At 54.9% G+C, this 27,417-nt stretch overlaps 1 protein-coding gene across 1 annotated transcript in view; it reads right to left on the bottom strand.

Moving 5' to 3' along the window:
- ACOT7 (acyl-CoA thioesterase 7) overlaps positions 1-27,417 on the bottom strand; it is a 111,096-nt gene that overhangs the window by 41,460 nt on the left and 42,219 nt on the right. Inside the window, exons 3-6 of the mRNA XM_012662610.1 lie at positions 26,012-26,168; positions 21,397-21,488; positions 16,183-16,297; positions 9,219-9,305 (exon numbers count right to left, since the gene is read on the bottom strand). Coding sequence (XP_012518064.1) covers positions 9,219-9,305; positions 16,183-16,297; positions 21,397-21,488; positions 26,012-26,168 — 451 coding nt within the window. The remainder of the gene's footprint in view (positions 1-9,218; positions 9,306-16,182; positions 16,298-21,396; positions 21,489-26,011; positions 26,169-27,417) is intronic.

Here is a 27,417-nt window from a genome sequence, read left to right as displayed (position 1 = left end):
GGCCTCCCAGAGTGCTAGGATTACAGGCATGAGCCACCGCGTCCGGCCAAAAACTAAGGTTCTTAGAAAGTGAGAACTAGAAGGAACAAAGCTGCACCCAATACCACTCTCGGCTTCCCAACAACGAAGGTGACGCCCAAACCAGAAGTGCTCATCCCCCTCTGAGGGACCCACTAGAGCAGGGGACGTGCCCTTGCCTGTGTGGTTCTCTCCCTCCTCCTCCCTCAGCCGAGGGCTTGGCACACTGTCCCACACAGCAGTGGGGGCTCAAGTCAAAGGAGGCCACAGATTTGGAAAAGAGCATCTGTGCTTCCTGTTGTATGTATTAGTGAAAGTCAGCTCCTCCTGCATGTGTAAAATATTGTTTTTTTCCTAACTGTCCCAAGAAGAGCAAGTGAACAAGAGCGTCTTGGCAGGAGTGTCTCGGCGGAGGCCTCACCGCACCCACCTCCTGGCCCCCAGGCCTCCTCCTTCAGGCTCCGGCCCAGCTGTGCGGTCCCCTGGGCTCGTGTCTGTCCCCTCCTGCTGCTGGACATTTGTGTGGGTGTTTGCCACAGCAGGTCTGTCTCCTGACGTGTCCTCGGGGGCTGGGCTGCGTCTCACTCCACCACGTCCCTGGCCTAGCACCAGCTCAGCACACGTCAGTGCCCGGTGCCCACGTCAGAAAGCGGTTGCCACGGGCTCCTGGCGGGTGGTGCACGAGCAGCCTGGCATGATCTCCGCGTGGGGCTGAGCCCGGGGGCCGTCACAGTCTATAGTCCTTGCCCCACGGGAAGCTTCTTCCACCTTCCCAGCTCGGTTACTCAGCTGCTGAGTCCCCCGAGGGTCTGCTCCATGCCAGGCCCAGTGCTAAGCAGGGACACAGCAAAGAACAAAACAGACAGAAGTCCCTGCCACATGAGTGTCCACTCTAGCTGGGGGCAAAGAGCCAGTAGGAAACATGCATCAACTAGTGAGAAGTTCTCTGGAACAAAAAGCAAGCAGGGTCGGGGGCGGGGGTCGGTCTGTTTCCCAGAGCTCTCAGCAAAGGTCCTTTTGCTTCTCTTCAGAGGCCTGGAGGAGACGAGAGGCAGCCGCGCAGGTGTCTGGCGGACTCGGGCAGTGAGAGCACAGGTGCGGAGCCCACAGGCAAGAGTGTGCTGAGGTGCCCCAGGGACATGGTGGGGCAGTGAGCAAGGGGAGAGAATGGAGGGAGGTGACCAGGTGGCCGGCGGGGAAGCCTCTGGGAAGACAAGATCATGGAGGGCTTGTGAGGGCAGCAGTGACCGAAGCGAAAGCCACACTGCTTCTGTTCAGAGAGCCGTGGAGCCACCGTAGGGCCCTGGGCACAGGTGGATGCCTCGGGGCCCGTTTGAAAGGGTCGCTCGGCTGCAGTGTTGAGAAAAGACTGTTCGGCACAGGAAGGAGGAGGAGCCAAGGGGAGGCCATTTCAGGGGTGACGAAGGACCAGGAGCTGGTGGTTTGGGGGAGCGGCCCAGGGGAGCTGCGCAGACGGGCTGACAGATGAGATGGGGTGCACGCGCAGGGCCGAGGCTGCCTGTCTGTGGCGGGAAGCCAGGAGGGGCGCCGAGGAGCTCTGTGTTTGGCACCGCACTGGGGAGGCTGGGGAGGCGCAGCCTGGAGCTATAAATATAAGAGCCGGGAGCCCCAGGTGGCAAGGATGGGAAGAGCCCAAGAGGGAGGGAGTGCAGGGGTGCAAGGACAGCGCCCTGAGGCGCCGACACAGCAGGAACAGTGGGAACAGCAAGGGTACAGAGGGGCAGCCAGGAGCAGGCCCTCCAGGACACAGCCCCTGCCCGCGGGCTTTGGCTACAGGCCAGCCAGAGGCGACCTGCGCGGGCTCCAGAGAGGCCGAGGAGAGGGCAGGCAGGGGTGGCTACAGACAGCTCTCGTCCCGGAGACGCTGGGCTGAGAGGGCGCAGGTGCACCTGGGGCAGAGCGCGAGGCCGCTCTGCCAGGGAGGAGAAGACTGGCCTCTGCCGCTAGCCCAAGGGGACCAAGGACAGCTTGACAAGCAGAGCCCCAGTGACTGTGACTGATGAAAGGCTTTATGACAGTCACGATGCCGTTATCCTTTTTCAAAAGCAAGTTAACCGCAGAGCTGGGGAGCCCTGCACAAGGCCACCTGGGCACAGCCGGCACTTCCCCCCAGACTGTCCTGGACCATCAGAGCTGCGGGGGGTTCTTTACTGATGAACGTACTAAGACTCGAGACAGTGCAGGATAGGAAACAACCATGTCCTGGACACTGTTTTCCATAGAGATGGCACAGTCCCCATTGTCAGCCCACTGCAGTCACGCTCACCCCTGACCTGGGCTGGGGGAGCAGGCGTGATCAAAACACACCAGGCCCCCGACCTCAGCGGCAGAGGCAGAATCACCCCAGTTAAGGGGCTCAGTGACAACCTCACACCCACATTCTGCAAATCAAGTGCGAGCAGACAGGCGTGCGCTCCCCTGCCAGGGACCAGGAGCAGGGCGGCTGCAGGGAGGGGGGCCGTGGCTGTGAAGCCAGGTGGGGGCGAGCGCACAGCCAAGGCGGCACAGAGCAGGGCAACGGAGCCAGGGGCAGCTTGGCAGTCAGGACGGTGGAGCCAGCTCTGATGCCTGAACGTCACAGGCTCTGTGGCCGTGAGGACCCGGGTCTGGGGGCTGGAGTGGGACCGGGGGCACAGCCTGGAGATGCGGGGAGAGTGGGGGACCTGGAGTCCCCAGACGGAGTCACGAAGGCGGCTGGCTCCAGCCCCAGTCCTCTCTCTGTGGGTGGATTTTGACATTCTTTTTCCAGTTCCAACACTTAGGTATTTTTAATTTTTCTTTTTAAGTAACACAAACTCAAAGTTAGCCACTTTTGCTCTGAGAACATCTTTAACCATCTCCCCAATTTTGACAGGAAGCTTCTTCTTTTCGTTATTTCTAGATGAGTCTAAGTCCAGATTTTACCTTTCCTTTGGCCGGTGGTTACCAGGGGGAGTGTGGCTTAACGTCCAGGCGGTTACATTCTTGTCACAGAGGCTTAGGCTCAGGGGGTCTCACTTTGGGGAATTTATAATTAAAACGCTCTTCGTGGCCAAGCACATGGTCACATTTTATAAATGCTCCACTGGCTACAGGAGACAAGCTCCAGTCCTCCATGCAGTAGAACATTCTCTTTCTGTGCCTATGATAATAAAACTAATGAAACAGAATAAAAATTACAGAAATAACCTTGATTAAGTACTTCCTACATGCCAGTTGGTCTCCCCGAGTTATCTCATTAAACCCCCCACCCCAGAGCTCCCCTACGGAAAAGGAGCCCCAGGCCCGGAGGGCTGACTCAGGGTGGCTGCTGAGCGCAAGCCCAGGGGCGCCGTCCACACAGCGGCTGCAGAAGTTAGGAGGATGAGTGCGTGGGGGAGTCAAGAGGGAGATCGGGTGCAAGGACCCGTCATCCTGGTGAGGACATCAAGGGCTGCCAGAGCTCTGAGGGCACCGAGTGGACACCAGCAAATCTGTCAGGTGCCACTGGAGGCCACAGCAGAGGCCACGGGGTGCAGAGAACTCGCGGGAGACACGGCGGAGTCGGGAGGAGGGCCCAGGACAGACCTGGGATGACAGGCTCAGGAACAGGTGAGAAAGGAGCAGGCGGAGACTGAGGAGCCCCCTCCCCCCGGAGGCCTCACGTCAACATGCAGATGCCCAGGCCCAGCCCCCACGAGGCCGCACGGACGCCCACCAGTGTGGGAGGAGGTGGATTCAGAGAGGGTGGTGGCCTGAAACCCGGCAGGGGACTGCAGGGTGGTGGGTGTGCAATGCCCTCAGGAGGTCAAGGGAAGTAGGGGTGAAGACAGGGTCGCTCTGGCCGTGGAATCACTGGAACTGCCGGGGCACTCGTTCGTTATTAAAACTACGGGCGCCCGGGCCCCAGCCCGGCCCTGCTGCAGCGCCCGCCAGGAGGAAGGTCGGGAACCTGCTTTCGACAAGCACCGAGACGCCTTCTGAGGACCAGACAAGTTCAGGAGGCTGTTTGAGCCCCAATTCTCTCCCACACGCCCCGGCCTGTGCTTCCCGGGACCACATGACATGAGCTGAGCAAACCCCTCCGCCGAGGAGGCCACCTTGACGTGCGTCTCCGAGCAGAGCTGGTTTTTACTCAGAACCGACGTGACCAATAACGTTGGGCTTCCTTTCTAAGCCAGAGAACGGCCCCTCCCCTCCTCCCACTCAGCTCACGCTCTGAAGACCTGGCAGAGGAACCGGGGCAGCAACCGAACAACCCAGATCTCACCCTGGGATGAAGGCCTGACCAGGTCCTGCCCAGGCTGGAACAAGCAAACATGGGAGACACTCCCTAGGGCACTCATGGCACTGGGGCCAGCTGGCCCAGGTCCCCAGGGAAGCTGGTGCCGGGGGCGGGGTGGCCACCCAGAACAGAGCGGCCGCCGTGCCTGACGTTCAGTCCTCTACTAAAAGCTTCTCAACTCTCTTCCTTTCCCAGTTTTTGGGTCTTTCAAGGTATAATTAACAGAGGATCACAATAATTAACTGTAGGAACAAGATTCTTCTTCTTCTAGCTTTTTAAAACAGCACAAAAAAGAGCCCCAGGCTGCCTACTCTAGGGTACCTAGGACGACGACAAGAAAGATTTCAGAACCAGAACTATTTTGAGAAGGAGGGAAATACACTCTGTGGGCGCTACAGTCCAGGAAAGTTCCTTCCTTCCACCCGTTTCCCTTCTCCAGGGTTACTGACAAGGGCGGGTCTGCCCGGGGCTGTCCCTAGAATCACCTGGGCCTCCTGCCACCATCGGATCAGGCACGTGGGTTTGGGGAAGGAGCTGGTAGCGGGGCGGGTGTCCCCAAGGCCGACTGTATGCAAAGGAGGACTGTCCTTTCTAAGAAGGGATGGTGGCACAGGAAGGACCCTGAGGCGAGAGGGGAAGGCCCAGGACTCTGACCACGGGTGGGACTTGAACTTAGTAACGCGAGAGGTGAGACCATCTGCCAAGACTGCCTGGGAAGGGTGGGCCCAGAGCTGAGAGATTCAGAGAGATGTGACGACTATTCCCCACAGCAGTGCTTCTCGATCCTTGGTGGTCGGGGGTCTCCAAACCAGCACAGCACGACGGGCCCCGCCCAGGCCTGCTGAACACTTGGGGAGGGCCCAGAGAGCTAGAGCTGTGGTTCTCAACATGAGCACACAACCCCGGTGATGTTCGGAGGGAAGGATATCACCTCACAAGGAAGAGACGCCAAGAAACTGCAAACCACATGATGTGCTATTCAGATGAGCACATTAGTAAGATGTCAGCTGGATGATCGGGGATGGAGCAAGGGCCTAGACAGAGTGAGGAGTGGGGATCAGGTCACCTATAGGCAGAGGGAAAACTGACAGTGCCTGGAGTTCCCCGCAGGAACCCCGCAGTGAGAAGACACGAAGCAACACCTTCCAAGCCCTCTGGGGAAGAGAATTCCCCCTAGAACGCCATACTCAGCCAGGAGACATTTTCACACATGCAAAGCTCAGAAAGATGACTCTACACCCACGACAGAACACCCTCTACAGGGCTCCCCCTCGTCCCCAGCAGTTCCGATGTCCAACAGACACGTCCACCCAGCTGGACTCACCCGCGGATGTGGCCGTGGGGGGACGGGAGCACAGTGGAGGGTGCAGTTTCTCTCGTGCCCTCCTCTCCCTGTCTGCGAGAACACTGACGTAGAGATGTGCCAACACGCAGCATGCAGAGGGCAACCCCCAGGGATGGCAGAAGAGCGGGGCGGAAGGGCCTGGTCCCAACGCCACAGAGCCGCCGTGCCAGCCCTGGATCTCTCACAGCCGCATTGTTACGTTAGAAAAAGTCTCTCTTGTTGAAGCCACCGCAGTTTAGGGCCTCTGTTACAGCAGCTGAGGCTCCATTTTAGTTAATATATTGCCTCTCGTGGGAAGCCACTGGAGGACATGTTTCACCAAAACCAGCAAGGAGGAAAACGGAAGATCTGTGAATCAGGGCGTCCAACCCAGGCGAGAGGCAAAGGCCGTCCCAGGAGACCAGTCTGGAGCAGGCACAGGAACGAGCGACTGGAGAGGAGGATTGAGGGTGGAACTCCCCAGGGAAAACAGCACTAAACAATCATTTGGCCAGCACAACTGTACCGAGAAGCATTTCACAGAGCTGCTGGAGGGTATAGAGAGACTTACTCGGATGCTCAAAGCAGGTGGAAACCAAAGCAGTAATCAGCAATTGCAGTAACAAACTTACAAAGAAATGTGATTGTAGTACTCTACCTGGCTCGCCAGGGAATGGTATTTGTACAGCCACATATCTGAAGCTTACGTACCAAGGGACAGTAGTAAGAGCCTCACATTTAGGAAGCCTGAGCCATGTACCAGGTGCAACAGCTGAAGTTGCTAGAAGTGCATCGCAGGAGTGAAGGGAGGAAGAGAGATAGCTGTGCTTTCTCAAAAACTGTTTTGGATTGTTTCCACATAACACCTTAGTTTAAAATAATTAATCTAAAAATAAAAGATAAAGTACCGATGAAAAAGCCAAAGCCTCTGAAAGTTGAGAAGTGAAGAATGCGCATTCCAGACTCCTCTGGGGTCTGCCTGGACAGGGCAGGGCTACTGGCTACCCGGCAAGGTCTGGGCCCCCCACAGATACCTGCCAGGTCACCCCTTCAGGCTGCACAACCAGTAATGGGCAGGGGAGGGGAGAACAGGGGGGAAACTGGCCTTTTCCGGGGACACCCAGCACTTTCAGGACGAGGAAGGGGGACCATGCAGCGATTCCCTCAGGACTCAGGGAAGGCAGAAGCCAACGGCCAGGCTGGCGCTTCTGCACGATGTCCTTCAGTTTATAGCTGCAGAGACACAGCTGGCCCTCCTTCCTGGCCCGCGAGGACGACTGTCCTCCGCACGTGCTGGCTCACCTCCCGGTCTTGTCTACTCTTCAGCCGATGGCAGCAGCGCTCCGCGCGCCAGGAAAGGAGGAACGAGCTGGGGTCTGGCCGGAGCCACTGGGTTCCACCTGGGATTCCCAGACAGAAAGGCTCCTCCCTTCCCCAATATCTCTTTGACGAGCTTGTCATTACCAAGACATGTGTTTAAAGTCCCCAAGAACGTGGCCAGCCAATGTGTGGAAATCACAGAAAATGAAACTTGGGTGCAGCTTTTTAAAGACACCCACAGTGACAGAATTGCTGAAGAAAGGCTGAATTGGCACCCATTTCAGTTCACTATTTTCTTTTGCAATTGGCATCTACTGAATTACAGTTTAGTGAAGACTTTGATTCAGACGATTTTCGATGCCATTCTTGTCAACAGTACTCTGCAGGAAAATACAATAAAATCATAGTTCCTGGGTGTTTTCAACATGGTGTTTACTTTATTCATTCACTCCTGGTGAGTCTCTGGCATCATAAGAGATGGTTAGGTTTGGCAAAATTATTAGACATATTTTTATAAATCGTGGGCACAAAGCCCCTACTGAAATAGGCATTGTAAGCCATCGTAAACACTTCTTAAACGCACATTAAATATGTGCCTGTATCCAATGAAGCAGCTTAGACCCCATGAATGAATGCGACCCGCTGCAGACATCTAGAGGTTTTCCACAGTTCCCTTGCTCCTGGCATCTCGCTGAGGCCTCCCAGCACATGAAGAAAGCAGCACTGGCTGTGAGCGCGGCTTTTCACCAAGGAGAAAGCCATGGTGCAAATGCCACATCTGGTGGAAAACTGCCAACATGCAGACAAAAGACGCAAAAATCGTAGCACACAGTTGCACAAATAACAGGTAGAATACAGATATGTGAGGCGCAAAAACAATTCTTTGAAGGTACAGAAACCTGGGCTGGGGATGGCCAGGCTCAGAAGAGGGGGCAGAATCTGAGGGAGTTAGAAAGAGACAGGGGCCAGTGAAGAAGGGGAAACAGGAAACCTGTGAGGCCACAGCTGTTCTCAGGGTAGAAAGACCCTCGGATTGTTATAATAGTCAGAGGCCTGGAAATTACCACTTGTTATAAAGTACAGCTTCCCTTGGGTAGGACCTAAGTTAATCAGATTTAAGGGCAGTGCAGTGAGCATTTAGTGGAAAGGGGAAAATAATCATGAAACTGAAAAAAGAAAAACCCAAGGGGATTAGTTTTAAAAAGAAACAAACTTTAAAAACATATCTCAAATCGGGACCCACTCTGATTCTGACAGGCCGAGGGCCCGTTGTCCTTCAACCTGAAAGTGATCTGTGCCTCTCATTCACAGAATGAGTATCTGCAAAGTGCCTCTTTTTGTCTGGGGTGCTAGATGCCCTGCTTCTGAGGCATCCCTGGTAGAAATACCAATGTGCAGCCAAGCCTACAGTGGTGCCATTTGAAATGGGTTTTGAAGGATGAATAGGAGTTTTCTGAGTGCAGAAGAATTTAGTATTCCAGGTAGTTAGAAATGACAGTACAAATGAACAGAATTGTGCAAAAGGACCTGCATGCCTCGGGAAATGATGAATAGCACACCCACGACAGTTGCGCCCAAGCTTTGTTAGCTACACAACACCTTACCAGCTCCTGCTATCATCTATACCACTTCACTACTTTCTCCCTGATCTTTTTCTTCAAAACAACTTGTTTTTTAAAGTTTACTTTAGTCTCATTCAAAATGACAATATCCATGAAATTATGGGTATGATGAGCTACTTATGTCTACCTTAAATCACAAAATCACACACTATTAAAGTAAAGAGTCCATCTGAACCTAGCACGACGTCCTCTTATGTTCTGGTGGTGTTTCCTGAACTCTGGGAAAGCCTGAGCTAGGAACTTAAAGGCCTGCATTGTTTGAGGTGGGGCCTGAGTTTATTGGGACTAAATAAATGCAAATACCAGGGGCAAAAACATTATTAATCAGCCACTCTTTGTTGGTGGGTCACAAACAACTACTCCCTGGGGATGTCAGCACCCCCAGGCTCCACCTCTGACCCCCAGGCCGTCATTAAGCATCTCATGGCTATGAGGTCACGGAGTTGCCCTTGACCCCCCACTGGGATGTAGTCATCCATTGACTTTCATTTCCAATTTGGAAAACAGGCGTCGACGGTATTTCGGTAATTTGTTATGCAACCTCTTAAAAGTTTAAATTTATACTTCACTAAACACAGAGCCTAAACTGGGTCAGCCAGCAGCACGGCTTCCTAGGGACTGACAAGGAGCTAAGGGACAGAGGGGGCAGCCACAACCACTCACTTCTTACCTCCGTGCACAAAGCCGTGCAGGGTACAGTCCGAAGGCCCCACCAGGTGGATCAAACTGGACTGGCTGTAGCTGACGGTGTTCGGCTCTGGAATTGCAAAGGAGGTGGATTAGTTAGCCATGGGGTAGACCAATTCCCACATCTGAATGGTCTGGCAATGCTGAAAATGCCCTAACATCTGTGGGGTCACCGAAGGGGTCCGACTGCTGTCCACTTACATATGATTTCTTTAAGGAAACACTGGTCTCCAAACAGGGTACAGTTGGTAAAGGGGAAGGCTTCCAAGGATTAATTAGCCATTCTATTAGTGGGTCACAACGTTACTCTCTGGGGACATCGGTGCTCCTGCCAGGCCCCATCCAAGGATAGCACTAAACATCTCAAGGCCACAAGTTCCCACGGTTGCACGTGACCCTCCGCTGGGATATAAAGACAGGTACTTTCTAAGTCCAGCCTTGGACAAGTAATATTTCTCAGCAGCAAAAATGCTGGTGGGATAAAGGGTGGTCCTGATCCAGAAGTTGATACCTGGCATCTCCTAGATGTCAACTGTCACCTCTGAAACCTTGGTGTGTGTCCCCAGGTCACGGGCTAAATTGTGTCCCCCAAATTTGTATGTTGAGGTCCTAACCCCTGAGCCTCAGCACGTGACTGTGTACAGACGGGGTCTTTAAAAAGGTAAGTTATTTGAAGATAGTGCTGATTTAAGAATAAAAATTGAAATAAAAAATAATTAAAAAAGTAAGTTACAATGAGGTCACTAGGGTGGCCGTGACCCAACAGGACTGGTATCCTTGTAAGAACAGGAAGTCTGCACGCAGACCTCTACAGAGAGACCACCCTGCGAGGACACAGGGAGGAAAACGAACTTCTGCAAGCCAAGGAGAGCGGCCTTAGGAGGAAGCTGCCCTGGAACACCTTGATCTTGGACTTCTAGCTCCAGGACCGTGAGACAGACTTCTGCTGTTTAAGCTGCCCGGCCTGCGGTACCTTGTTCTGGCAGCACACAAATCTACTCCACGTGGACTTTCAAACTGTGTATCTAGTCGCCTGGCATTGTCATGGAACAGGAAAATCAGAATTCAGGTGAGCTGGGGCCTTAAACCTTTTCTATGTTTATATACACAAATACCATTGTGTCACAACTGCTTGTATTCAGTACAGTAACCTGCTGTGCAGGTTTGTAGCCTGGGAGCAACGGGCTGCACCATATACCTAGGTGTGCAGTAGGCTGCAGCACCTAGGTTTGTGCAAATACACGCCATGATCGCACAATGATGAAGTTGTCTAACGACACATTTCTCAGAACACATCCCCGTCGCTAAGCAACACATGACTCTTTGAACTCCTTGCTGTGTCAGGAGGTACAGTTAACAGTCCCTGCTGGGCAAGACGGTACCACCCATCCAGGGCTGCACCCAGTCTGCCGTGGGGCCCAGACGCCCAGGGCCCTGCTGGGGAGGCCACAGCCGGGGAGCCACGAAGGACGCTGACTCGCTCCCTTTGCCACCACATCCGCCAGAGACACGCCCCCGCCAGCCCGGCCAGCCCAGCACCCCCAGACCTGAGGGCCCGCCTCCCCACGCCAAACGCTACTCCATGCTGCCCTCGCTGGCTTCACGTGCCACTCATGGAAGATGTGAAAATAACTATTTTAAAGCATGAATGGAAACCAAAATCCTCAGATTTGGACCAATCTCAGGAACTGCTCTGACCAGGTAAGAGACCCGCAGGTGGACAATGACGGAAGAGTTTTTTCATTAATTTCAAACCATCGAAAATTACATACAAATATCTCTGTCACATCCAATGCCTACTTGTTCAAATACAAGCAACTGGAAATAACTACAGCTCCCCAGCCAAAGAGATGCCCCACTGTTCTGTAGTAATGTTTACAAACATCAGTGAAGCCACGCGTAATAACTTGGTGTTCTCAGAACTTGGATCAAGGGGTATTTAATAAGCAGAAGCCACCAAAATCCTCATGACAAAGAACCTTCCCTTGGCCATAACCTGTAACTCCGCGAGGGCTCTGCGGGGCGGGGGCTGTGTCTGGTTCGCAGCCCCCGGCACAGGCACTTCCTGAGGAGAAAGGAGCAGCTCCCTTGCTCCTCCCCAGTGGCCTCTGCTGTGCTGTTTCTCGGGTGAACCAAGGGCTCACGTGAAAAGGCCCTGCTAAGTACAGTTTCAAACCACAGAGATTTAGGGGGTCACCCCTTATCCTGCCAGCATTGCCTCAACGAATACCTAAACCGGGATCAGAAGTGGGGTGCTGCCCAAATGAAAGGGGACACTGTTTATGGTCACCCTGGCTGAAAAGGTGGGGCGTGTGGTCGGCCTAGATGTATGCCTGCCGCACCGCAGAGCTGAGGGAAGAGGCCAAGGGAGTCAGGAGCCGTAGAGTCAGCTTTTGTTCTCTTGCTCTCAGCAAGGTAGGTCAAGAGAGAAACGGCTGGTTTGTAAATAGAGCTGAAAGTGAAAAGAGTCCAGAAATGGGGCATTAAAAGATGAGAAAGGCCCATTGTTTCTTGACCCAAGAACTGAGGGAGACTTTGAAATCGAAAGCCCACTAAGTCTCAGCCTTGTGTCAAAAATCAGATTACAGAGCCTCCCTGCTCTGTCTCTTTCCAGAACCTACTACAGATGGCGGAGCTACAAGACCAAAGGGGCCAGAATCCCTGAACCCCTGCCGTTTGGAGGAGATCCATCCCCAATTAGGAAAACCCGATTTGGACTTTACCTAAGCAAGAAATGAACCTCTACGGAGTTACACACTAGGGTTCTAGGGTTTATCTGCTATAACAGCTGCTATAACCTTGACTAATACAGTGTCTAATCTTTGAAGCTGCAGTCTCAAAATGAGCCGAGGAGTTAGGATCCCAGGGTAGCAATGGGCAAGGTTCACATGGCCATAAACAAACAGAAAACTCTACTCTCCTGAGCCCGTCCTATGCGACAGAAGCTACTTCTAGCACTTCCTATGTGTTTTATCAACACATCACCCCAACAGCCCTATCTATTCCAGTGGTTTCATCATCTGTTTCCTGTCGAAAAACACCAAGGTACAGGGAGGTTAAGTCTCCATGGGGGCAGCAGAGCTGGGATTCAAACCCAGGCAGTGCCACTGCAGAACAGCCCTTGTCACCCCCATCCTCTCCTGCCCCTCCATGCCACGCTCCCCGTCCTGGGAACAAGCGCGGATGGGAATAGGAATATGCGCCTGGCCAGATGGCCAGTGACGTTGGGAGGAAGGGGCTTCGGCCCAGGCTCTCCAGCCTCCGCACTCTCGTGAGTGGCTCGGCAAATCTGCCTGGGCTTGGTCAGAGCCTGCCTGACCCCAGGAAGGCGGATCCCAACCCAGGAACCAGGGGCTGGGTGACCTGCCAAGACCCCAGCTGCACTGGCAGGGGTGGACCAGACATGGAAGTAAACACTATTTTCAACCCAAGGGCCAGGGATGAGGCAGGTGCTCGAACTTGTCTGAGGCAGGGCTGATTCTGTCATAAACCCAACAGCCCCGGAGTGGATGGTCCTATGGCCAAACAGTCTCCGCATAGCTAGGGCTGGACAGCTGACAGCCGGGAATCTGGGGCACTCCAGGTACTTGCATTTTCTCTTGTCAGATGAAGAAAACAGTAAGGACAGCTGGATTTTTTAATTCTATACTGAGAAATTACAGCTGTATATATCGGACAACTGGTATTTAAAGGATGCTCAGACTCTCTGAGAAGATACTTGAAAGAGGAGGCTGCCCCTGTGGAGGTTGCTAGGCAACAGCCTGGCATCTGACTCTAGGTTGAGGGGGGAAGGGCAGTTGGGAGCCACGGGCTGGGAGGGAGGGTCCTACACGTTGGAAAGGCCCCAATGCCAAGTGTGCATGCACACCCTTCTTCCGGAGCTGCTGCCCCCTTAACATGGCACCCTGCCAAGCCCAACTCCCCACAGGAGACCAGGCCAGTCCCAGATGAGCCCACCCTGGTTATAGAGGCCTCGTCCAGCCCTGCCAACAAGGTGCCAGTTCTACTATAAAAGTGAAGTCAGAAATGTACATGTTCTTCAAAAAGACTAGAGAAAGAATGGACATGTGACTTCCTTAAGGAAGGTTTTTAAGGCCAGGCGCGGTGTGGCTCACGCCTATAATCCCAGCACTCTGGGAGGCCGAGGCAGAGCAGGATGGCTAGAGCTCAGTGGTTTGAGACCAGCCTGAGCAGGAGCGAGACCCCGTCTCTACTAACTATCCTGAGGTTTAGAATGCCAGCTTTGATTAATATTGTTGAAGAATAACAGATCCTGAAAAATAGTATGTATCAGGTTTACAATCAAATAGAGGATGCCACATAGAAAATAACCTCATCAGTAAAGAAATTTAAACTGGTTGAAAACCTTGAGTAATTTTAGTTTCCCAGTCAGTCACTCAAAGGAATAAAGCAGGATCTAATCTCATGGTTCTCGAAGCCAGAGACAGGCCATCGGTGCTGCCCACTCCCCTCAGGCCCCGGGGTCTGGCCTCCACCCCAAGCTCGCTCCAGAAACTGCCCACGGAAAGGCGGGTCCCAGCTGTCCCCACGTACCACCCAGCGCCTTGCTCTGCTCCCCTCTGCCTGCTGCTAGGCAAGACAGGCCTCTCCTCTTCTGGCTCTTATGAGGACAGCTGTCACTGGATTTAGGGCCCACTGGGTAACCCAGGATGATCTCATCTCAGGATCCTTAACTTAATCGTATCTGCAAAGAGCCATTTTCCCTGTAAAGGTCCCACCCATCGGTTCTAGGGATCTGGATGTGGGCACTGCACCCCCTCCAGTTTCTCTCCCTGGGAAGACCTGGGGGCCGTGCTGGCACCTTTGCTAGACACCTCCCCTCCCCCATCCCATCACAGGCCTCGGTGCCTCCGTCTGACCTGCCCGCTGGGCTGCGCTCCCGGAAGCAGAGCCTGGGGCTGTGGTCACTGCCTGTGGCATGTGCCCAGGCCTTGCACGTGACAGGGACTTGACTCTCGGGTCACCACAGAGGCCCTGGGCCCGTCTTGTGTACTGCTGTGCTGATGAATTCATTGTCTATTTACATTTTATTTTTAAAAGATGACACTTCACTGGGGGTTCATCAAAGCAATATTCTATTAGTACTGACAGGTTAATTTTTTCTTTTTCTTTCTTTCTTTTTGGTGTTTGTTGAAATGCAGATGTGAGAAGAAAAAGAACCAACCTACAGCAGAGGTTTTACCAACAGTAAAGAAACCAACCTACGCAGTCCCACTGGCCTAAGGCAACAACTGTGCTGCTCGTGGCAGGTTGGGGCTGGAGCACAGAAAGGGTCAGGAACAGACAAATACAAGGAGCCCAAAGCCACGCAAACGTGTGCTCGGCCTTCAAACAGGCTCTGCCTGGGAGTCGAGTGCTCGCGGCACGCCAGCAGCCAGCCCAGAAAGTCCTGTTCCAATCTGCACACCTGCTGGGTTGGCATCGAAAGCAGACTGAAGCCAGCAGGTGGGTGGCCAGAACAACATCCCAAGCCAGCGTCAGCAGGAGCTGGGGCACCTCTCAGGCAGGGCCAGGAGCAGGCGGACCCCAGAGCGGAGGCTGCACCTCAGGCACATCTGAGAGGAAAAGGAATTACTCAGGGTGGGTCCCTAGATTACTGCGAGGGTGGAGCCAAAACCAAGAAAAAGCCAAGTCAGGAACTCAAACACCCACCAAGGCCAGGCCCCCTGAGGCACAGGGGGGCAGCAATCCCTTCCCAGGCAGAGGTCCTGCTCGAGGACGGCGCCCCACGGAACCCAGCATGGAACATGCAGCGTGAGGAGCCCACTCCCTCACAGCGAGGCCAAGACGCACGTAGTGTGTTCTTCTTACACTAGTAAATGTGATCGTGGTGTACACAGAAGAGGAGGGGGAACGGCTGTTACCGGGAAGACTCTGTGGGGGTCAGGCCACCCCCACCCGAGGGCTCATCATGTTCCGAGGGGGCCGATGCAACCCCCAGAGCCCCCAGCCCTGAATTGTTTATGTGAACCTAGGGAGTTCTCTGTGTCAAAAGTTCTTTCTTTTTTTTGAGACAGGGTCTTGCTCTGTTGACTGGGCTGGAGTGCAATGGCGTCATCACAGCTCACAGCAACCTCAGACTACTGGGCTCAAGTGATCCTCCTGCCTCAGCCTCCCCAGTAACTGGGACTACAGGCATGTGCCACCGCACTTGACTAATTTTTTTATTTTTTGTAGAGACAGGGTTTCATTATGTTACCCAGGCTGGTCTTGAACTGGCCTCAAGCAATCCTCCTCCCTGGGCCTCCCAAAGTGTTAAGATTACAGGCGTGCGTCACCTCGCCTGGCCTGAAAGTCCTTTTTGGAGAAAACGTCATGTAATCTGTTTGTTTAGATTTTGGATGAACATTTTGTTAAAGCCAGACCACCCTGGACTTGAAGGCAAACAGATGAGGGAATGGAAGGAACCAACTCTACAGGAAACCTGCACACACCATAGCGGTGCCCGAGGGCCCAGGCGGGGGTGAGCAGAGTCACCCCCATCAAACATCTAGGGTGAGCCAGGCAGAGATGACACCTGAAGAATCACTGCTGTTTTGTCTTTTTCTTTTCTTTTTTTCCATCTTTTTGATGAGCTGGAAATCCTATCAAAAACAAGCTCCTGAGCAAACTCAAAGGAAATATACGACGAAGACAAATTCTCCATAAATAGGCACACGTCCCTCTGCCCAGGCAGGGGGGCCTGAGGGTGGCAGAGCCCTCCTGGGGCTCTCAGTTGGTCAGGCCACCTTCCTTCCGCCTGTTGGCTGCAATACGGGGAGGTTTGCCTGGCTCAGGGCAGGGCAAGGGGATGTCCTCCTGGGAAGCCCACGAGCCTCCTTCCAGGAGAGGGTGCTCGACACCCGGGAACCACGAGGAGGGCGACTGAACCGCAGCGCGCTGCCGCCTCTCCGTGTCTGATGTGGGCCCCGCAACCCGGCTTTTACCTGGGTTCATGACAGGCTGGACGATGTCCCCATTCTTCCACTTGGTCTCCATACGCTCCAGTTTCTGGGCTTCGTACCGCTTCCGGCCCTCCTCCTCCTGTTCCTGCCGGGAATACTACGGGGGAACAACAGACAGGGGTCAGCCATGGGGGGAAGTGGACTTCCAGCCCAGGGCGTCGGGCTGCTGGTGTCCCCTAGCTTTTTTTGGCTGGGACTATCTATCCTTTTTTTCTGATGGTATGACTTAACAGGGTGAGAACACAGAGAAGGTGGAAACCCCATGCAGCCCTGCACCCCAGAGATGACCTGAGCCAGATGTCTGCTTCAGATCCAGCCTGAATTGCTTTCATGCCCACGAATATATGGAAAGTGCTACGGTGCTATGTGCAGAGTTTAAAGGTAATAATGTTTGATCGTTTCCCTGTTCCATGCAAGAATTTATGGAACTGATCCATTATGTATGCGCAGTTAGCACCTTCCCAACTTATGACTGTTAAAACCATAACATACCAACAATCTTCAGCCACTTATACTCATTTGCAGCTGCCCCGCTCCGCCCTAGGATTTGTTCCTGGACGTAAAACTACAGCATCAAGGGGCCTTCAGAAAGGCGGCCCCGGGCAAGTGGGAGCCCATGTGTCCCGACACCGCCTGCCTGCTCTACTGACCCTTGGCCAACCAAACATTCCCTTAGCACATCTGCAAGGAACGGTGGCCAAAGGTAAAGCCCCCCTGAGGCTCTCCTAATGGATCACAGGAGTCTTGACCCAAGAAGTTAAAACAAATGTGAATATAAACCCAGGCACAAGACCTAAGGCCTGTGAGTGCTGGGGTACAACGGGGGTGTTGGGCTTCTCTGACATAACAGCAACGTTCACTCATGGCCCTCCTGTGGCCCCATCTCCGGGCCCAGAGTAGTGGGCACAGCATACGCCCTCCCCATGACTGCTGAGAAGGGCCCCCAGCCTGCACGCCAGCCCCAGATCAGGTTCCTGGGCCCTCCGCCTGCCCACCTGTCGCCAGCCCTCCTGCCTCCTGCTGGCCACGCCTTCCGGTTAGCTCCAGCTCTTCCATTCCCTCATGCAGCGTTTCTGGCTGAGCCTGCAGGGCAGCCCCAGAACTCAGAGCCCCCCTGACCTCAGCAGACTCATCTCAGGTGGCTGTTTGAGACCATCTTTCAAAAGCCAGTTCCAAACATCTCCATACCCCTGCTGGTGGCTCAGCTCCAAGACCGCAGGGCACAGCACGCCACTCTGCGCAGTCACCCGTCAGCTCCGGCCTGAGAACCGTCCTCGAGAGAGGCTGGAGAGGGAGCTGAAGGGTTTGTTCAAAGAAACAAACCGTGGGGAGTGTTTTAAGTTGCTGTGTATACCTCAACCTCTTCCTCCATAAACAGACCAGGTCCTAATGTTCCACTGTCCAAGTAATGACGCTAAGAGGAGAGTGTGTGCTGTGTCTACCCAGGAAATGGATGGCTGAACTTCAGTGTCCTCAAGAAATGCCTTTTAAAGAGATTTCTTTTCCTTAAAGAAAAGCCAAGCCCCAGCCTAATGAATCCTTGTGGCGTCCAGCACACCCGGGCGAGCCCTGCGGGTGCACAGGAAGAGGCTGGGGCCAGCACCGGACACGAGTCACGAGGACAGAGAAGCCCGGCCTCCTACAAATACCGCCTTTCAATCTGGGAACAAAACCACTGGAACATTTTAATGATGGGCTGGCACTAACCCTCTCCCCTGAGGGCTCATCAAACCCAGCTGACTGGAAGCAGCAGACGGCTTGGCCCGCAAATCTAAGGCTCTGTCTGTGAACCTCTCAGCAAGCGCACACTTAGTCATCCGACAAAAACCAAAGCGTCCATCCCGCAACGGCCACTCCATCCTCTCCAGGGCAGAGGCTGCCCCTCCAGCCACCGTGGTAACCTCTTCTTCCCGTCACAGGGCCACTGCGGTTCCCTGGTCACTGGGAATCCTGCACCCTCTGCCAGGCTGGGGAGGAAGATGGAACAAAGAGACAATGTCCTGCACTGAATGACACTGCACAATCGGCCGCTGTGCTCCCCCAGGGAGCAGCCGGAGGGTGTGCATGCGTGTCAAGATATCGACATGTATACGTGTGTGCTATCTCTGTACCTGTGTATATGTATGCACGTGTACATATATATATCTACAGATACAGGGATGTACGTTTTATTAAATAAATGACGGCTCTGTGTGAGGAGGTTGGCAGGAGGATGCTGTGGGGGTACAAAGAAGACCTGTGCTCAGGCTACCAGCACGGACACAAACGCTGCTGCAGCCAGGGCAGGAGCTGCGCTAAGCAGGCCCGCGGCTCGGCTCTGCTGGTGACAGCAGACCTACAGTCCGAGTCAACGAAGGTTTATCTCCCGTGGGCCGAGTGCGTGTGGGGGAAGAAAGCGCACATAAAGCTTAGCAACAGCTGCAGCTGGGAGCCGCGCAGCCCCTCCCGCCTGCAGCTCTGCCTGCCTGGCTCAGGGGAACGGCCTCGGCCTCGACACACTCCTCTACCAGGGCCAAGTTGATATTTACGCCTCATCAAACCTGCTACACAAAGGCATGCGGGAGGGCGCTAATTACTGGGCGAGGAGAGCCGAGGACAGAGGGACCATGCTGAGAGTGGCCCTGTCACTGCGGCCAGGGAACGGGAGCCAGAGTACTCTGAAGTCACCCAACCCTTGCCACTGGCCAAAGACCCAGCAGCTCTCAGCACATCCGCTGTGACAAGTGAAAAGGCAGCGGAGGCTACTGTGTTCCCTTCAGGAACCTTCCCTCAGTACCATCCGCTTAAGACGTGCCACATGATGCTGAAGTCAGACACAGGGCCTATTGGAGATTTCAGAATTTTGTAACCTCTGAAAATTAAAATCAGTTAAATGATTGTATTTGCGTATTTACATGTGATGTGGCTAATTTAACACCGAGGGCTTGGGGGAAAGGTGAAAGCAGGGTAGGTACGCTTGCTGTTTCTAAACAAGAGCCACTGTGCCTCTGCCTTACGCCCCCCAGTTAGCACTGCTTCAAAATGACCCAATGTGCATCTCAGCCAAGATGGGCGAGTGGAGCAGTCCCAGGTAAAACGAGTGAAAAACAAAGGGAGAGAGAGGGTGACTGAGTGGGGGAGTTGGGTGGTATACCGAGCTGAACAGTGTTCGCTCCAGGTGTATGTCCACCTGGAACCTCAAAATGTGAACAGCATCAAAACAGGGTCTTTGGCCGGGCACGGTGGCTCACGCCTGTAATCCTAGCACTCTGGGAGGCCGAGGCGGGCAGATCGTTTGAGCTCAGGAGTTCGAGACCAGCCTGAGCAAGAGCGAGACCCCATCTCTACTAAAAAAAATAGAAAGAAATTATCTGAACAACTAAAAAAATATATATAGAAAAAATTAGCCGGGCATGGTGGCGCATGCCTGTAGTCCCAGCTACTCGGGAGGCTGAGGCAGTAGGATCACTTGAGCCCAGGAGTTTGAGGTTGCTGTGAGCTAGGCTGAAGCCACGGCACTCACTCTAGCCAGGGCAACAGAGTGAGACTCTGTCTCCAAAAAAAAAAAAAAACAGGGTCTTTGTAGATGTAATTAGTGGGGATGACGTCACAAGGAGTGGGATGGGCCCTAACCCAATGACTGGTGTCATTATAAGAGGGCCACGTGCAGACAGAGGCAGAGCCATGCAGCCACATGCAAGCAACGCCTGGAACCACCAGATGCCAGAAGAGGCCCGGAGGAATCCTCTCCGTTGGGGTCTTTGGAGTGTGCAGTCCTGCCCACATCTTGATTTTGGACTTCTGGCCTCCAGAGCTATGAAACAATCAGCTTCTTTTGTTTGAAAGCCACCAAGTCTGTGGCAGCTGGTCACAACAGCCCTAGGACACTAATTCAGGCAGGAGGAGTGGGGCTGTCAGACTCCCACTCCGGCCCTGAGCTCCCACCAGCTCCTCTCCCAAGGGGTGGCAATTCTATGATGTCAACCAGGTGCTGGTGGTGCAACCATCCTGCTCTCTCAAAACCAAAGGATGCAGCCACCAAACTGCCCGCCCTGCCCGTTAAATATGGAGAGGGCTCCCCTGTCACCAAGATTTTTTTTTAAAAAAGTCTAGACCAAACAGCTGTTGGACCTGATGGTTAGGCACCCCCACCCAGGGAAACACTCTTCCCGGAGGACCCTGGCAAGGCGCCCAGTCAGACCCTGAGCTGGGGGCGGGAAGGTATGACAGGAAGCCAGTCTCGCAGGAAGCGCCCCACAGTCTCGCACCTGCAGTGCAGCAGGAGTGAGCCCCCATCAGCCCTGGCACCCTGGAGCCACTGGAAGTTGCCCCGCCACCACCCCCCCCAGAGGAGAAAGACCTGCCTGTCCAGTTTCTCTGTCGGGTCTGTGAGTAAAAGGGCAGACACCAGCTCCCAACAATCTGGCTCTCAGATTTTCCCTTCCAAAATGTGCCCTGCCCTGCACATATCTCCCCGCTGGGGCCGAGACTGCTGAGGCCTGGAATCCGCTTCCCTCGCCTAGTGCTTCTCCCAGGAGGGGAGGCCGGGAGCGGTTAAACCTCGGGAGGAGCTGCTCACACCTGTCCTCGGAATCTCTAGTGGACTCAGCAGGGCAAGAGGAGGAGGAGCGGGAGCACTTTTAGGGAATTAATTAAATCCCTCTGTCCCCAGCGTTTGTCCCCCAAGAGTCTGCACACAAGGCTTCCGCAGGCCCACCCGCCAGAACCCACCTACAGCAGGACCCCAAGAGAAAACACAAACAGCCCGTGTGCTGCAGAGGGGCTCCCAGCAACAGCAACAGCAGAAACAGAGAAATCCAGGGGGAGGGGGAGACACCAGCAGTGACGAGGAAGGAGAGATGTCCTCAGACTACTGTGCCAGGAGCCGAGGTAACACCAGCTTGCAGGGGCCTCGGGGTAGCAGCCGGCCCAGGACATGTCACCTGTTCTGGTCCTGTCACCCACCTTTTCTCTGCTCAGGGAGTGCAATAGGTCCCCTGGCGTGGAGGACGTCCATGGGTTCTGGGCCCGCTTAGGCTCGCGTTCCCAGCACAAGTTAAACACACACTGAAAATCCCAGCAGAGATGTCTCCTCCCAGCCCGGGGCTCAGGGAGCTGAGGCCCTGAGGGCTCACGGCCTCAGCTCCCTGAGCCCCAGGCAAGGTGACCTGGCCTCCGCTATCTGCACCAAGACAGAAGTGAAAGGGGTCTCCTTACCACAACAGGAGGCACCTCCAGAACCTTGTCCACATTCTTCAGCGACAGGGGCACATACCACAGGGTGGCCTTATTGGTCAGCTTTTTGGTGCCTGGAGAGAAGAAAACCACATGAATGATGCCCTGGGGACGGGGGCGGCTGGCCAGGCACCAGGCGCCCAACAGCTGAAACGCCCCCTCGCCCTGTGCTGCCTCCTCTGGCCCCCACCCCCGAGGCCTTTTTCAGCCTCCTGGCCTAGGTCACTGCCATCACCTGAGTGTGGACAAATGGAACTAAAGACCCCCAAGCCTGTGGAGAGAGGCTGTGTGGGGCCGATGCCCGTCACCAGGGGTGTCCCTCCACCACGGCGCCAGCCCAGGATGCCAGCCCCTCCCAGCGCTGTCACTCCGGACAGCTCTCCCCTTCCAGGGGCTGCTGGAAAGACGTCCGGCCACCTGGTGTAAGCCCGGGATGGTCCTGGGCTGCGCGTCGTCCCAACACCGCGTCTCCCGGAGGGCAGCGACTCCAGGCACCCCCCTTCCTCCCAGCGTTCTGACAGGACGGGAGCGTGGTCATTAACGCTTGTGAGAGCTTCTGCTGACCCTCGCAGACTCGGGGAGGACAGATTAGCTGCAGGCAGACCCCTGCGCACTGCCCTGTCAGCGGCCCACGCTCAGCCTGAGTCCCGCCGCCTGGAGCCTCCACCCTCGGGTCACAGTGGACACTGAACGTCAAACTCAGAAACACCTCGCTGAGGAACCCGATGGCCTGGTGCTCAGACGGGCATCGTCTCCCGAGGACCCAATCCCCCTGTTCAAACGCTGCCAAGATCTCCTGCCAGACAGGGAGGCCCAGAGAGACAGGCGGCCCATGCGGACGTGCGCACCGCAGAGGTCGGGAGGCTGCGGAGGCTAGGCCAAGGCAGAAGGCCCAGGGCGGGGGAAGGGGACACAGCCAGGGCCACCACAGCCGGAGCACAGAGAGTGGAGTCAGCTCCTCAAAGCCCTGTTTTTGCCACCCAGAAACTTCCTTCCCTTACACCAGATGCTTGGATTTGCTGCTGGCCGACTCAAAGCTCCACTCCAGAAGCTTCCAAGCACTGAGAGTTGGGCTTCTTTGGGCACGGAACCCAGCCACAGAGCGAAGTGGGGGCTGCCAGGGCAGGGAGGCCCGTCTGGGTTGAGAACCACAGGCCTGTGGCCTGGGGGTGCTGAATGAGCCCCGAGCTCACTGGCCCACACCCCTACTGATACAGGAGAAGCCTAGAGCCCAGAGAAGTTGCGGGTTTACCCAGGGTCACACAGCAACTTGGTGCCATCCCCCCAGGCCCCAGTCATTTCAGGAAAATGTGTGCAAGGATGCCTTTGAAAAGTGGCTTCCTCAACATGGAAGACTGACAACCTAGAGTAGAACAGCGACGCTTCGGGAAATGACCGGGAGAGGGATGGAATAGGGCAGGGAGCAGTGCCGACCCCTCCCTGAACCCCGGGGAGCTCACTTCCTCCCAGTTACCTGGAACCTGCCTTCCCAGGACAAAGTGCTTTCTTCCTCACTAAACACAGCCCCAGGCTCCAAGTCAGGCCCAAAAAAGAGGCCTGTCCCCCCACCCCCACGACCGCTCCACCAGGACAACGGCTCGCGGCACTTGGGAACCACAGGCAAATAACACGGGAAAGCATTTTCACCCGCTCTGACCGAGAGTGGATCTGACAGCCTGCTTTTGGGAATAAAGATTTCCTGCCGGACTCAGCTAGAGCCAGCCTGACAGGCGGTTTCCATGGGAACCTGAGTGGCCCTCTAGATCTAATGAACACCATGAAGCAAACGCGGTAAACATGCTAATTGCGTTTTCTCCATCATTTAATAAAACCATCAAAAGACAACAGCAGCATTAAAAATATCTCTTTTAAAATCTTAAGAGCTCCCAGCTATTTTCTGGAGCAATTCGCAGCAATCGCATTCCGGTTAGCTTAATATTTTGACAGTTGCCAGAGATGAATGAGCCGCCTCAAAGGCAGAGATCTGGGGGTTGTCTGCCTGGGCACGTGCCTGCCAGCCGCCTCATGACGGGCAGCATGGCCCAGCTGGAGGGGACACAGGAACAGGGGGGCCCTGCCTCCTGGGGTGGAGAAAGAACAGCTCTGAATGCAGCCTTGCCCCCCCAGCCTCAGTCTCCCCATGTGCAAGTGCCCACCGCACGCCAAGTACTGTTCTTGGCACTGGGGGTCTGCATGCCCCAGGCGGCCACAAGCCAGGCCCTCCTGAGCTCACTCTCCAGGGGACACGCAGGCAGAGAAAGGCCGTGAGAGAAGAGAGACCCACGTGGATCCAAGAGACCAACGGGAAACAGATGCAGACACAGGGACGAGAGAGACAGGGAAGGGGGATGGAGATGAGAGACAGATGGCGGTCACAGAGGAAGAGACGGCAGTGGGCTCTGGGCAAGATGACCAAGACGTGGAGAGAAAAGCTGCAGCCCTCGGGGCTCCAAGTCCCTCGGGCCCAGGCCTCATGACTCTGGCCCCGGGATGCAGGGAAGAAGCAGGGTGGGGAGGGAGCACCCTCACCCTGGCCCGGTGGCAGAAAGCTGCCAAGGACTGGCATATTGCCTTCCCTGAGCTCTGTTCCCTCACCTGCGCGATGGGGTGACAACGCCTGCCCAACGTCCTGGGGAGGGTGAATGTCCGAGGCAGTGCCTGGCACTGTCCCTGCCCCTCAAGGCTCTCCCTGCCCGTCCTTCAGGGAAGAAGGCTGGGGGCTGCAGCGCCCGGAAAACTTGGGGCGGCAGAGAAGCATCCTCACCGGCAGGGCAAGGGCTGCTCTCTCTCCACTCTTGCCCCCGCGACCTGCCAGGACCCTCGAACACAGGTCAGACCACGTCATCCCAGTCGAAACCCTCTGTCAGCACCATCTCTCTCGGCACAGATGCCCAACTCTTCACGATACCTCTGTTCACTCATTCACTCACTCACTCATCCACTATTGACTCTGTGTCTATTATGGGCCAAAAGAAGCTGCCAGGAAAAGGAAATTCACAATCTGGTGGCGGGGGCCGGTTCCTCAACCCCAGCACTCCTGACTTGGGGGCTGGCTCGATCCGTGTTGTGGGGACAGAGAGTCCCAGTCGTCTGAAAGTCTAAGAACATCTTCCTGTCTCCCTGCTTCCCTCCTCATCCCAAACAGCATGGCTGTCATTCTGTCCACTAGGGCTTCCTTGCAGGCTGTGGCTTTGTGGAAGGGAATCTGTAGAGCCTGCCCCTCCCACCACTGTTGAAGCCACCGACTCCCACGGTGAGAACAGCGCCACCGAAGTGGCTGTCCGCCAAGAAGCAGCAGAGAGCAGCGGGCCAGCCTCGACCACAGGACAGGGAGAGGCTCCATCCCCAGCACAGCCCAGGAGAGGAAGGGCTGGGCCAGCCACGGGAGACGACAGGACCCCATGGCCTCCCATGTAGAGACCCCAGCCTGCACGGAGCCTTTCCTTAGTCGTGGGCTGCTGTTCCTGATGTGCGAGAGTGTCCAGGCACCCCTTCCCGTGCCACAGCCTGAGACCATCTGAGGGTCCCTCTGATGCCAGAGGTGACTGCCACACACAGGGCACGGAAGCAGAGACAGGCAGGCTGACAGCCCCAGCCCCAGGGCCTCGCTCAGCTACGCCGCTGACTGCTGCGGCTGGGCTGACGTGACCATTCTAATCACCAAGCCTGCTGAAGTTGTCAGAATGTTCCAGATGAATAACTGTGCTTGCTCCTGGCCCATCAGGGGGAGAAGACTCAAGCCCCTTAGTTAGCTCTCAGCCAGCACTCTGCAGGGCAGCCACCACCGAGGAAGGGGGAAGGGAGGAAGAGGAGGCACACTGGTCCAGCCTCACCTCTGTAGGAGCCGATGGGCCTTGGGACTGTTGGGGAGGTGGCAGTGAGAGGGCAGGCAAAGAGGCCTGTCACCAGCCTGGGTGTAAAAAGAATCGCTAGCACGTGAGAACTGGAGCCACACTCCTGCGGCGCCCAGCAGGAAGGGGAAAAGGGGTTTCCATGGTTACCATGGCCAAGGAGGAGAACGTTCAGATGAAAACAAAGGCAAAGGTTGGCCCAGAGAGCTTCTCTGTAGGCCTGGTTTCTGGGCCCCAGGGGAGTGGGGAGAGGAGTCTGGGGCAGGTCCCCAGGAGTCAGCAGCATCCTCTGCAGAGCCAACATCTTGCTGTGCTCAGGAAGGGCAAGCAGGCCGGAGAGACAGCAGAGGGGCTGGAGGGCAGGTGACATCCTCCAAGCCTGCACCCATGCCCACCCCCACCCCGATCACAGACCACAGGAAGGCAGGACGGGCAGCAGTCACACACCCAGGGCTGGAGCTGGATGGCTAGGGTTTGAGCACTGCACCAGGTGTGATCTTGGGCTCACTGCTAAATCCACCCGTGTCCGTTTCCCCACCTGCAGAACGGGAGTAAGAGAAGTGCCTGCCCCAGGATGGTGGTGGGAGCTGAGGGAGGTCATTCTAGAACGCGGACCAGCCGGCCAGCACCCTGAGCCCCAATAAGGTGGACGGCAGTGCTGCCACCGCCGCCATCAACGCCATTACAGTTGTTGTCACTATCACTGCCAGCCACGCTGGCTGGGTGAGAAGCCATCTGCAAGTTACCTGTGAGGATGTTTTCGGACATCACGTTGACCTGGACTTCCACAGAATGCTTGGAGGTGTAGGTGATCTCCGCGCTGACGTGAGCCACCTCGCCGATGCACATGGGTGACAGGAAGTCGGTGCGCTCAACCCGAGCCAAGGCAGCCACGCAGCGCTCCTGCAAAGACCAGAGATGGCCATCAGCCTGGAGGGCCCGTTCCCTCATCCCGGAGATGCTTCTCTGTGAAGAGCCTTTGCTTCCTTTCCCCCCTGTAGAAGTAACGCAATTTATGGACACCATGCCCTGCTAAACACAACAACGCAGGAACGCGGCAAAGGCCCTAGAAGACGCTCCGAAGCAATGCCAAAAGGGATCTGAGCGGTGGGATTACCACTGGCTTTCTTCCTAATTTCTCTACAATAAACACACATTACTTCCATAATAAAGGGTGAAAAAAGTACATACACACTCATTATGGAAAAGTTGGGAAATATAAAAAAGTAGGAACAGGAGGGAACATCACTGCTCCCATCCAAAGATAACCACAGTTACTATTTGGGGATCTTTTTTCCAGACATTTTTCCTAAGAATAGGGGCTTTGTTGGTGCAACTATTTGCATGCCGGGCTCCTCATTTCGCAGTTTTAATCGTACAGAGTTGGGCAAAAACTAAATATACACTTTCACATTTTGATTTTTTTTACTCGACGTGGGAAAAATAATCTGCCTGTGCTGTGATGTGCTTTTTGCAATCACTATTCTTTTTTTTATTCAAACTTTATTTGTCCTTCAAAGAGGCGACCCACTCTCATGATTCGAAATTCGAAAGGAACAAAAAGCATGTGTTTCCAGGTCTGTCTCTAGCAACCAGGACCCCTCAGTAGCCCGAGCTCCGTGCCCCGTGCCCCATGTCTGACCAGACGTCGCATCTGCACTTCCCGGCGGATATGCAACAGGCTGGCCACGTGCTGCTTTTCTCTCTTAGCCCACCTTGGAGATCATCCTCTGCGGGTGCGTGTCTTGGTGTGTTGGCTGCCTTAACGAGATACCACAGGCTGAGTGGCTCATAAACAACATTATTTCTCCCAGTTCTGGAGGCTGGAAAGTCGAAGATCAAGGGACTGGCAGATTGGGCATCTGGTTCGTGTGTCCTCACACAGTGGAAGGGGTGAGGGGTCTCTCAGAGGCCTCTTTTATAAGGGCGCTAATCCCATCATAAAGGTTCCACCTCGTAACCTAATCACCTCCCAAAGGCCCCACTTCCTAACACCATCGCCTTGGGGTTAGGATTTCAACAAATGGATTTCGGGAGGACACAAACATTCCAACCATGGCCACGAGTGAAGGACTTTCTTATTCTTTTCCGTGATTTCCTCTTCATGACACTCCACTGGAGTTATTTTCAATGGTCAAACAGAACAGAATAT

The sequence above is a fragment of the Propithecus coquereli genome, unplaced genomic scaffold, assembly GCF_000956105.1.
Source record: "Propithecus coquereli isolate 6110/MARCELLA unplaced genomic scaffold, Pcoq_1.0 Scaffold77, whole genome shotgun sequence".
NCBI classification, from domain to species: Eukaryota; Metazoa; Chordata; class Mammalia; order Primates; family Indriidae; genus Propithecus; species Propithecus coquereli.
The sequence above is the reverse complement of the archived record's forward strand: the minus strand, read 5'-3'. Positions and strand labels throughout refer to the sequence as shown.